The sequence below is a fragment of the Salvia splendens genome, chromosome 10, assembly GCF_004379255.2.
Source record: "Salvia splendens isolate huo1 chromosome 10, SspV2, whole genome shotgun sequence".
NCBI classification, from domain to species: domain Eukaryota; kingdom Viridiplantae; phylum Streptophyta; class Magnoliopsida; order Lamiales; family Lamiaceae; genus Salvia; species Salvia splendens.
The window spans coordinates 22,086,700-22,099,249 of record NC_056041.1 but is presented as its reverse complement, the minus strand read 5'-3'; the positions used below and the strand labels follow the sequence as shown (position 1 = coordinate 22,099,249).

Sequence of the window (12,550 nt, the reverse complement as noted above, 5' to 3'; positions counted from 1 at the left end):
CTACAAAAATTAGCATGCCGCTTACAAGCGCTTGCTTAACATTGAATTGATTGTGGAAAGGAAAAGTGGTGAATAATTCAAGTTTATCATCATCAACCAACTCATACTACAATGCTAAAAATCTCAAAACAAAAGAAAAATCAGCTTATGCCTATGTTAACAAATACACTCTCAACAAATCTCGCCAACTATAGAATGATGATATATGGAACTGAAATATTAAAGAAAATCTGATTTCAAACTATCCCTACAATTTTCTGTGCAATATACATTTTAAGTTATACAGCAGATTCTTCTAAACATCTCATTGAAGATTGAAGTAAAACTCAAGATAGACCTTCAAGTACAAGCATCCGGCCACAACTAGTATCCCGATGGTCTCGCCAAAATTGGCAGGCACTTTTGGCAAATCAATAGCGAGATCATTAAGTGATGCAGGCATATAATTATAGGAGGAATCCAGTAACGTCAAGGACCTTTTTCACAAACATTTATTCTAGCAGTAGACCAATAGGTTGGACACAAGTGAAATCACCTCTTTGACAACCTGAGAGTGATAGGCAGGGGACTTCAACTCTTTAACGCATTGCAAAGCCTCATCCAAAAGTCGGACGCTGAAGTATTCCTCAAGAAGCGACACTGTCTTCCTCTTAAGTCATTGCCTCATCGGGCTTCGAAATTGTAGTTGAGTAACAGAGGGTACCAGGAAAAGGTCCAGATTATAGGTAAAAAACCACTATTTCAACAAAAATTGGAGAAAACTGTAATTATTCTAATTCGCCAGAAGCATGAATCCAGTGTATGAAGAAAAATAAGCTACGTGTTCACCACAAGCATGTCATGCCAAGAGTAGCTTCACATGATATGAGGCTAAACAGAAACTAAACCTCATTGAGCACAAATCCAGCTAAGAAAGTCATTATTAAAAGCTTAATCCCAATTATCATATCCACAGGTTTCTTTATGCGCATGCTGTTCTTCTTGCACACCCACCTAAAGCCTATGTATTGCTTTATGTCCATATTTTACAGCAAATACACTCCTTAAGTGCACTGCCAAGAATTAGGACAAGAATTTCAAGCTAAAATACCAAGTATCATATCCATACATTTCTTTATGGATATGCCGTTCCTTGCACATCCATCTTACGCCAACATATTGATTTACGTCCATGTTTACAGCAAACACACTACTTAAGTGTACTGCCAAGAATTAGGACAAGAATTTCAAGCTAAAATTAACAAGTATCATATCCATAGGTTTCTTTATGGAGATGCCGTTCCTGCACATCCAGTCATCCACCTAAAGCCTACATATTGATTTACGTCCATATTTACAGCAACACACTCCTTAAGTGCAATGCCAAGAATTAGAACAAAAATTTCAAGCTAAAAATACCAAGTATCATAGCCATAGGTTTCTTTATGGACATGCAATTCCTTGCACATCCATCTTATGCCCACATATTGATTTACGTCCATGTTTACAGCAAATACACTACTTAAGTGCACTGCCAAGAATTAGGACAAGAATTTCAAGCTAAATACAAAGTATCATATCCATAGATTTCTTTACAGGAAAGCAGTTCTTCTTGCACATCCAGTCTTCCACATAAAGCCTACACATTGATTTAGGTCCATATTTACAGCAAACACACTCCTTAAGTGCACTGCCAAGAATTAGGACGAGCAACTAAACAAGACTGTCATGTCAATCTGATATTACAGGATTACCAAAGTGATGACTTGTTTATAGAATATATGAACTCTTTATTAACCTAATATAGACGCGAAGAAAAAAATGTGTAACTTGCAACGATGACATGCAAGTCGGACATCAAAAATCTCGAAGGATTACTAATTTAACATTGCAACTTCAAGTGCAGCTTTAAACACATATTTTCACATGCACATTCCCATCTTATTTGAAAGCATCATCAGGAAATCTTAAGGACACACAAGGAGATGGACAAATACTAACATAAATTCTGAAATGAATAATTTTTTAACATTATGGCGCGCATTATTCGAGTAAAAATTCTTCACCGAACACATCAGTTTATCAATCTAAAATTTATCATACATGCTGAGGAACTCATACCATACGAAAATATCATGCGTAACAATTCACAGATAATCAGAAGCATCTGCACAATTAAAATTAACTAAACCAAGATACACAGCGTAAAACAACTTTATTTCGAAAAATACATTATGAACAGATAAAAAACCCTAGATCTGATAAGAATAGGTAAAAACCGACGTTGAGGGAAGTGAGCTAAGATGTAGCGATACCGCCAAGGGGAGGCAACAGGGGAAGATCGGAGCTCGCTGCCGAGGAATCAAAATGCGGCCGAATACTCTGCTAACTTAACTAATTTCCCCTCTCTGTGTGAGAATTAGAGAAATGCAGTCAAATTCATTGAAGAGATGACTGAAATCGCTTGTAAATAAATGCTTGAAAGAAAATATTTGCATTTATGCTCGAGTGAAATGGGCCGGCCTAAGGTGACAAATTTTTAAAATTTGAAAACCGGCTCGACTCTCCGATTCAGATAAGGCCCAATAACCTTTCGTGATTCGGTACTAGTTTTGAAAAATATAAAGAAGAGAAAATTAATGGAATGTGAATTTATAATATTAGAAATGATTTTATTTATATTATCCTCTTCTAAAATTACCAAGATGCACAACACAATACAGTCCATACTTCTCAAAACTCAATTATAGCCTTCAATATTCTTTATATATTTCAATCTCTCGATCCATGTTGAACATTATCGATTAGTAGATGCCATATGTATGAAATGATACGATTAAAAAAAAATAGATCAATGCTTTCTTTTCACATTCTCTCTTTTTTTACAAAATAAATACATGTGGAGAACACTATTCTAAGGAAGAAAAAAATAAAAGCAACCTAAAACTTTAGCTAAAAATTAAAAAAATATATATTAGGCAGAAGCATTCATATACACTTCACCATAGAGATAATGTTGTATTTCACCTGAAAAAATCGAGATATGTTAGCATGCATTATCGTAGTCGAATCGAGTACTCCAAATAAAGAAAGTCAGTCACCTCTCCAAGATTGCTTCAGCTGCGAGAGATGAGTTCTCAGGCTGTCTTCTTCCACCTGCGCATCATCAATCATCGTTTCATAGCAACATTCAAACAATCTCCGATCACTAGCCAAAGAACTAATGGTCTTTATCAAATGCTCTATGATGCTTTTCTACGACGGGAATATGTAAGAGTTCAAACTGTTCAAGACTGCATACAGTTCATTAGAAAGAATTTTCTTACCTGCAAAGCTGCTATGGAACCAAAAAGTGATTCACATTCATTAAGCATCGCTCTTTCACGTGCTGCCACATCAGCAAGTTCCGACACTAAGGAGTTCATATCCTCCATCTGTGTTTCACATAGCCATGTCATGCACAAGGAGAATAAATTAATGAAGAGAGGAGACTGTACGTTGACATAAGATCTAACCTTCTGGAGACGGGGGCTTAAAGAGGACGCCATAGAGCTCATCACATTAACAGCAGAGCATATAGCTCCCTTGACAGATCTAATATCTACCTGAAAAATAACAAATCATCGAGTAAAATACGATTTCACAAAATTTAAGTGTAAAGGATTAGTCAACTGGGATACCTTCATTCCTTCAGCGACTGGAATCCGAAGAGTGCTAGCCTGCAAATCTTGGATGACCCGGGTTATTGAGTTAGTATGATCCCTCTCAATTGAAGCCCACTCATGAAGATAACTCTCCTGGTCAAGTTGAAATATAATTAGAAATTTTACAAGGAGCCTTTCAACCAAAAACTGGCATATGGTAACGAAACTTAGATATAAAGGTGCATATTCAGTGTACTTTTAAGACTAAACAGATATATAGAAAACTGAAAGGTATAAATATGGAAGTGATTTATATATTGAAATTTAAGCATACAATATATGTGGATATAAGACATTAAGATAACATTTGATGGTTTTAGATTATGCTACAGATGTGTTTAGATCAGGAAAGCTAAATGGAAACAAAATATAAAATAGAAATATATTTAGAAACACTTGAAAACTTAATTGACTGAGACAAAAATAACCATTAAAGTGCAACTCATTATGAGAACCTATCAGATACCTTAAACAAACAACATTCAGAGGTCTTCCTAACAAAACTGTGAAACATTTAAGTTTTTCTCTTATGAATCGACTTAGGGTAGCCTTTTTGAAGATGAGATTTTCTTTGAAGGCAACCAACAGTATCGGTTGCAACACATTGACTAGCATGCATTCCAAATTCAGTGCTCGCAGTAAACACAATCATTTTCCGAATTGCTTGGGCAATGGTGACTTCTATATGTTGCATAGCATGATACAGATTTATTGTATAATTGTTCAGCGCTAGAAAGCCGCTACAGCTACTAAATCTAAGTAGAAGACAGTTTAACTTCTCAAGATAAATAATTGCGCTGATTAGTAAAATATGTACTTCCTCAGATGGAATGTAAGGGATAAAAATCATCAGATGTTCATTTCACAGCTTGTTTTGCATTGAGCTTTCACACATTAAACTACATCCAAACAATAAGCAAAGCATGAAAACCATACGACCGCATGCATTCAACATACTTGAAGAATTCACATACAATACAAGTATAACTACAGTTGTAAGTCTTACTTGATTGACCAAAAGTGAGTAGAGCTTCAACTTAAGCTGCAGCTGCTGGAGGTTAGATCTTTTCTTTCTGACTGAATCCGACAGATCTAAGATTATCATCCATATGTTGTATAACATTTTCTACACCATCAATAAAGTTCGATGGTCAGAAGCATAACTTTCCAAGAAACAAGAAAAGGGACCAGGTAGTCAAAAGAAATATAATTCCTTTTTCATAGTTAGCACCAGGGTTGAAATTGTTCCATGAATTGAACTTAACAACTAAGGAACAGTAGTGTGTGGGTGTGTGAAAGGAACACTTTAATGCTTAAGTTCAAGTATATGGTCACAAACCTCTGCTTTTGCTTTATGAGAACGCATTGCAGCATTAGTCCTCGCATTTGTATATCGCCATTGCAAATGTCTATTAAACAACAGCCTCAGCTGATGGACGTCTTCAATGTCATTAGCAGCCTTCTTTCCTTTCTTAATATCGGCAATAAAACTAAGTACAGAAGTATCCTGAGGTTGTCTGGCCGGGCTTGATGGCCTCACCCTAGCAGGACTAGTACCTCTAGAAGACGGGTTACCAATCCTGCCTCGTGATGGACTGACCCCTCTGGACACTGAGGGTGATGAGGGGCGTGATCTAGGGATTGGTAATGACTGAATCCTAGCTGCTGCACTCATTAATGACGCCCTTTCCGATGAACTCGAAGAAGAAGGCCTCTGTAACTTTTGTGAACCATCATGAAATGCACTTCCACAAAACATCTGTTTTTCACTCTCAAAGTGAGATGCGGGCATTAAAAGACCAGTTGCACTTTTCCTTACAGGTCTGTTTGTCCTATCCACAGATAATCTCCTCAGGGAAGGCCTAGTAACAATCCTAGAATCAGATAAAGACGGAGTTTGGTTGACCTTATCAGTAACAAAACTTCTGCTAGGGATAGAGGATGCTCTCCCACTCGTTCTGCTCGGCCATCGATGTTGATCTAGCGGAGAAGAATGGAAACTATCAACAGGCTTAGAGTTCTCCAACTGATCAGAAGAATTCTTTCCTTTGAGAGGGCTTCTCTTCTTCTCTGGTGTGGGCTTCCTTGCAGTTGGTGTTTCGCCCTTACCTGCCACATTTGACGGCGGCTTGAGAGTCCGATCAGAAGGCATACGAGAAATCGTCTTTTCTTTCTTACCACTTGGAGCACCAACGACATCGGGCTGTAAAGAAACGTTGAGACTTCTCATTGTAGATGGCCATAAAGACTCTGGCAATGATTTGTTAACCGATGCCTTTCTTGGTGTCACTAACATTGCTGCAGCTGTGTCCCGAACCGGTGTTGATGGAGAAGGACTACGTGGTGATGATGGTGTAGTCGGGCGTCTTCTTTCAGCCGATACAGCTCTCTTTGGCAATGACACGTTTAAGGGGGTGGATGCCCTTCCGGCATTTGGTGAGGGGCAGCGCTTCGGAACAGATTCAGCAGATCGCCTCGGCGACATGTACCTCGAGCTGACCTCTCTCGTTCGGGACCTCCGAGTGGGGGCGCCATTCTTTTTGTCAGCTGAAACAAGTGGTGGCCTCAAAGTCACAGTTATAAATTGCTTCCCTACTGCTTTCTCTGACTCACATACATCCATCCAAATCGAGCAAACTAAAACTCATTAATGCCTGTGATCATCTCACAACTAGTATGACCATACTAGTAAACTCGCTGTAACCGAACCCAATTAATTTATAGAAAATTGAACGAATGCTTCTTAAAGGGGAACCTTTTCCACTTTGAAAATCTGCCAGATAAATGTGAAAGCAAAATTAAGAAACCACAGATAAGAAATCAAGAAAAGAGTAACAGGCATGAAGAAAACGGGAAAGATTCTCAAAAGAATACATCTTTACAGGCAATCAGGTCTCACACTATCCAATTCCACAAAATCCAGCAAACAACTACAAATGATATTTCATGTGACCATCTACTGATCTACCCTAGCCCAGACCACCTAGCAACTAGGCCTCCTATGATGAGAAGAAACACCAATAGTTGCAGAAGAGTAAAACAAGTTACAGTCACTATTACAAGCAAGAGATAAGAGCTAGAGTGGGGTTAGTTTAGTTTCACATAAAATGAAAATGGTGGGAAAAGGAAGTAGAAAGCTGTCTAGGCTAAGAAAGTCCTCTTTTGGATATTTTATTTCATTTTCTTGATCACAATTCCGGTCCCCCAGCCTTTGCCTCTCTCACGAGAATACCATGGCTGGAGCTGCATATGCAATTCATACACACATTAAGTAAGGTAGACTCACATTAGCCATCCTGTCCTGCCCCTTCTTTCCCGCACCAACTCCTTTTCATGAAAGGGAATTCAATGATAATGATTAGTTCACCACCCCCCCCCCCCACCCCCACCCCTCACAGAAAAAACACCCACATAGAGATTAATGTGTGTGATTGAATGATCCCACACGCAATGCACTTCCCTCGCTCTCACATTAAAACTCAATAGTAAAGTAAAAAGCAAACGAACAAATTCAGAGCTTAACAAAACAAATTAGACTAATAAACCTCATCACCAGACAAGGACAAAAATTTATTTCATAATAAAGAGGGTGGAGAACTAAACTAGTCCATCTCAAAAGATGAAAAAAAAGAAAAATAAGAAAACAAGTTGTAGGGGGTGATGGGAACTGTAATGGAAGACCATGTGCTTGTAGAGATCATTGTCCATCCCCATGAAATCAAGACGGCAAGAAATACAAAAATCAGCAAAAAAAACAACAAACAGTTAATCCCACCATTAAAAAAACATCGTTATGCTCATAAATACTAAACAAATAATTCTAATTTTGACCTTTAGCATCACTGAGTCTGAGGATACAGGAACAACGCCCGATGCTTTCCTAATTTTTGATACCACCAAAATTTTTAAAAAAATTGCAAATTATACGTGAATATATACATTGAACAAATAAAAGTTCTGCCCTGTCAGATTTTGTTCCTAAATTCACAAACCGAAAAAAAAATCACTGTATGTTAATAAGTAAAACATCTGCTCCAGCATAATGGATCGAAGTTTAATTCCTCCGTTTTTCATACATTTAAACATCGGGAGATATAATTATTCATACACCTGATTGAATATTTCAACCAAGCAAAAAAACACAGTAAAAATTAAAACATCCGTGATTAAGATTAGAACAAGTAACAGCAAAATACCTGTATATTTTCACGGCAAATTTTGTGTATTCTGTTAAAAATCTGAGAGATATCTAAAATCGTTACAGATTTTGATGAAGATATAAATGAACTAGCATTAAATAACTAATCCGATGCAGATTTTGGATTAATAGAGTGAGATGGAATATATATATGTATAAAAAATAAAATTGACCGTGGAGGAAGATTCAGTAAACGGAGACTGAGATATAGGGGAGAAGAATGGCGCCGGCGGCGGTTGTTTTCGCGCCACCTAAATAAGGAGAAATATTGAATTAATTAAACTTTGATGCACATACTTTTCTATTTCCATTTTTCATTTTATTTTCATTTTCCTACGCAACGTGTTGACGCTTTTGCCCTTATGATTTGCTTGAGGTGGCGGCGATTTCAGTGGTTGGGGTAGGTTAACAACAAGGGTAAACGTGGGAGATGGTTCTTCTTTCTTGCTGTATTTTTTTTTTTTTTAATATTTTGGGATAAAGTATACTAAAAGAATGTCTGGTACACTGAATTAAATAATTCGGATTTGTTTCGAACAAAAGCAAAGTAGGAAATCGTTTATGAGGAAAAATTGAAAGAATTGAATGTGATAGGTATTTGAGAAAGAAATATCAATTTGATTTATTGTAAATATCAATGCGTAGCATTTTATTGGACAGCTTTATTTTGGCTATTTAATTATGACATTGAAGTGCAGCCACTATTCTTGTACTTGTATAATAATAGTAGTAGTAAATTTTATAAGAGGCGACTCTCACTATGTAATGTAATCCAACTCGTAATTGATTTGGTGGATTAACTTTTAATTGGGGTAACTAACAAGTCTGATTTATGCTCAACACAAATGAACATTAATTAGTGTTTAATTAGAGTACATGAAAACTCTTGAATCAATTTTTTTCGGTGAATTGGATCTCTCATGAGGCTTAATGATTGCGAATTTTGTTTCATTGGTTTAGAAACATTGAATTCAAAGTTAGTAATAAAGTTCTATTGATTTATTTATCCAATTGGTTCAAGTTGTCTTGTCCATAAATGGGAAAAACATGGATGAAAACTTCATCGTTGGTACCCATAACCCCTGAATTCTCTATAATATCCTGCCTGATACTCGATCCGTAAGTGAATCAGACACACTAATATTTGATGAGAGTATTCGTATCTGACATATCAAGTACTTAGAAAATCTGATATTATTACTCTCTTAACCCCACTCTAAATCGAACATTTGTTATTCTGCACAAGATTTTATATAGTTTTAATTATAAGATCCATTTCCCAAGAAAAATCTAAAATTGATGTTTGATCCTATTCTTTTTTTTAAATACTTTTCAATTTGCAAAGACAAACAAAGGATAAAAATAGATCTGACAACAAATATTGCATCTAAGCTAAAATGATGAAAGATCAAGGAATGGAGAATATGGAAAGGAAGATAAATGTCAATGATGGAATAAGCAAAAGACACTTGCACCATGCTAACAAGTATCCATGGCTAAACCTTCAAGAAATCCACAAGCCTCAAAGTATACATTTACTTGATCCATGCTTCACTAAGAATTGATGGATTCAAGCAACCTATAACTAGGAATTTGGATAAAACCCTTCAAAGGGAAAACAAATCTCTCAAGCTCTTAATTCAATCAAAATCTGCAAATCAAATGACATCAAGTGGTATTTATACTTCTGGTCCAAAACCCAAGGAACGGGCTCACAAAATCTAGCCCAGCGACACTGTACCCGTGAATTTCATGGAGGAAAAGTCACCCGGCTGGGTGGATTTCATGAGGGATAAATCACCCGGGGGTGTCCTTTTTCTACACTGCGCGCTTTTGGTAAAACGATCATAACTCCCTCCATCGAACTCCGATTGAGGCGTGTAAGATGCTCACGCGAAGCTCTCTCAAAGGTGAAGACATTGGTGGCCTTCTCAAAGCATTTGGAAGTCATATAGATAGGCTGATCACTGGTTGAATCCAGCTATATATAAATCATTGATGCACGGCTTCCATAATCATATCATTTATTTTGTGAATTGAGTGGAGAAAAAATAAAATAAAGATAATAATGTTTTCATTTCAGAAGATGTGTCAATCATAATGGGACATCTAAAAAAAGAAAATGTGTCATATAGAGTGAGCTAAAGGGAGTATATTTCAGATTTATTCCATTTATCTAAATTATATTGTAGTATTGTGATGACTATAAGAGTTATTGAAATTGACATATCATAGTACTTTTTAAATTATTATTCAAAAACCCTTCCATTCTAGTATAGTAGTGTTTTAGTTTTCTCGTTATTATGATACTACGACTATACATATATACTACTCCATCCGTCCGCAAAGAATATGCATTTTGGATTCGGCATGGGTTTTAATGTAAAATTTGTAAAGTAAGAGAGAGGTAGAGAGAAAAAGTAAATAAAGTATTATTAGTGGAGAATGAGTCTCACCTCATTAGAGAGAAAAGACTTTCCAAAATTAGAAAGTGCATATTCTTGTGGGACGGACTAAAAAGGAAATAGTACATATTTTTGTGGGACAGAGGGAGTAGTAATAAACATGAATACTACTTAATTTCTAAATAAATAAATTTCTGGGGTGTAGTGGCTATCAATAGAGGTGACAAAGGAAACTTAAAGCTGAAACAGTGAGACACGAAAGCATTATTGAAATTAAGAGTGATTAAATAAATTTACCATATGGACCTATGACCCTATCCTATAGATAAAATCTTTATAATTTATAAGCACAAACGCACAAATTCATAATCGGGCACTATTCGAGTACCCGAATACCAATTCGGGTACCCAAAACCCAAAAAAATCCTTCCACCAATCACCCTAATCCATAATTTTGTGTTTTAGACACCCTAGATCCGATGGGTATTAGGTCAGTAATGCTTTTTTATTCAAATATACAATGTAGAAATAGCATAATCAAAGATCAATATCGGATATCAATCATAGGAATATGATTACAACCTGTCTATTATAAAATGAGCGTCATAGAGACACAGATTTTGAGAATACTTAAACTAGGCAAAAATAATTAAATAAGAAAAATGAACAAAAGTAAATAATAGTACAAATCATGCGAATAATGAAATTTCAGGGATATTGATTTCACAACTTAGTTATCAATCAACACTTACAATCCAATCTCATGACCTATGTGGGTAAGCGCTTCTGTGCACCCTAGTAAATCTAACAAATTTGGTGTGCCGAGCGAAAGCATGGCACGAATGTGCGCCACGGTTCCCTTGTCGCACAGCTTGTGCGTGATGTTTTGGAAACTTGGTGTTGAGAATGTGTGGCCTTAGCATGGGTCGTATGTGAAGCTCCAACCTTTGCACGACCCTCCAACCCCAAGCGGACCGTACGCTCAAACCGCCGAGGCCGCATGACCTGTGTGATACCCTATGGCTATGCGCATACCATACAGTCATATAGTTATTGCTATACGACTGTATGTTAAAAAAAGAGTATTGATACTATAAATTAACTATAGTCTATAGTCATTTGTTTTAAAATGTTATTAACTACGACAGGCAAAGAAATTCTCAAATTGCTGGCCACGTTGTGATGAAGACACATGTGATAGTTGTTGATTTTTAATGTCCCTACCTTACATTTTTACCCAATGTTTTTTAACCTAACGCTTTTATTTTCATTCCATTTCGTTAATAATATCGCACATGGATTCTCTCATACTTCGAACCCTTTTCATAATAACTTCTTCCACTTTATAAATAATAGTCTCAATTAAGTCATGCTTTTCTAATTAAGCTAATAAACTAGTAAACATGCTATTTTTCCTGCTTTTAAATAAATGGCTAAGCATATTTGATGGCCAAGGATTAGACAACAATCGAAATATGATAACTTTAGAATTCACTACAATATTATGCATATAATTTTGAGGATTGGCACCATCAAAAAAATAATACTGAAATAATTTTAAAAAAACTTGTGTTAGATAATTGAAAATTAGCGGTGGTAAAGGCTGAATATGAAAATTCATTAGTGAAGGGGCCAGAGGCCAAATGATGGAAAGACATGTGCCACAATATAATGACAAAATCAATTGGGACATGACATTCATAGACATGTTCCAACCAAATTGCTTTTGGTTTCTGTTTATTTTTCATTTGGGAAAATATAATTAATTTTATTAGAAATATTTTTATTTTTCTAGTACCTACCATTTGTCACTTTTTGAAGGCGTGACCACATTTTTGTGTCAAATGCACTGTGTGGTTATGGCAATTTCATGTGTGCTTTCCATTCTTTGCGACCAAATTAAATCATTGGGAATGATGTTTGTCTTTTTCTTTTTAAATAAAGTGTCAATTAGAGTTTGAATATTATTTGATCCTGTTTATTAAAAGTCACCCTACGGTGACGTCAGATAAAGCGGTCATAATTAATTTTGATTTATTTATTGTTTATCCATCTAATACATAAACTAGACTCATTTTGCTCATTATTTTTTTTGTGATTAGAAATATTTTGGTGATGATATGAGTGAAATTTCATACACCTTATTCTGAAAAATAAATCAATTTGGGGATTAACAAGATGGATTGTTTCTGGATATTTTCAAGCTTATGATTCTACTGTAATGTACAAGTACAACAATCAATTCCAAGACCCATAAATCATAA

General features: G+C 35.9%; 1 protein-coding gene and 3 non-coding genes across 8 annotated transcripts; all 4 read right to left on the bottom strand.

The window, feature by feature from the left end:
• Positions 1–179: 179 nt before the first annotated feature.
• Positions 180–8,231, bottom strand: LOC121750793 (AUGMIN subunit 8-like). 5 transcript variants are annotated; one of them, XM_042145403.1, is made up of 8 exons: positions 7,880–8,231; positions 5,023–6,456; positions 4,690–4,809; positions 3,660–3,776; positions 3,495–3,584; positions 3,306–3,413; positions 3,081–3,135; positions 180–3,006 (listed from the first exon to the last, which is right to left on the bottom strand). In XM_042145403.1, exons 2-8 carry the CDS (start codon positions 6,304–6,306, stop codon positions 2,954–2,956), a joined length of 1,827 nt encoding a protein of 608 aa, XP_042001337.1. In that variant the 5' UTR covers positions 6,307–6,456; positions 7,880–8,231; the 3' UTR covers positions 180–2,953. The 5 variants fall into 5 exon arrangements, 4 of the variants coding, with proteins under 4 accessions (XP_042001337.1, XP_042001338.1, XP_042001339.1 ...); XM_042145404.1 differs by lacking the exon at positions 7,880–8,231 and adding an exon at positions 6,970–7,059; XM_042145405.1 differs by lacking the exon at positions 7,880–8,231 and adding an exon at positions 6,558–6,945.
• Positions 944–1,049, bottom strand: LOC121753425. The gene has a single exon (XR_006040404.1). It is a non-coding gene; the product is annotated as a small nucleolar RNA snoR103 (small nucleolar RNA).
• On the bottom strand, positions 1,248–1,354 carry LOC121753426. Its single transcript, XR_006040405.1, has one exon. It is a non-coding gene; the product is annotated as a small nucleolar RNA snoR103 (small nucleolar RNA).
• LOC121753427 lies at positions 1,405–1,507 on the bottom strand. Its single transcript, XR_006040406.1, has one exon. It is a non-coding gene; the product is annotated as a small nucleolar RNA snoR103 (small nucleolar RNA).
• Positions 8,232–12,550: the final 4,319 nt, after the last annotated feature.

What these genes read in the sequence shown, in the direction of transcription:
- LOC121750793 (XM_042145403.1), bottom strand. Translation starts at nt 6,306, where the DNA reads ATGGATGTATGTGAGTCAGAGAAAGCAGTAGGGAAGCAATTTATAACT. An exon ending in CTCATAAAGCAAAAGCAGAG is followed by an intron (nt 4,810 to 5,022) that starts GTTTGTGACCAT and finishes TTGATGGTGTAG; the next exon opens with AAAATGTTATACAACATATG. An exon ending in ACTCACTTTTGGTCAATCAA is followed by an intron (nt 3,777 to 4,689) that starts GTAAGACTTACA and finishes CAACTTGACCAG; the next exon opens with GAGAGTTATCTTCATGAGTG.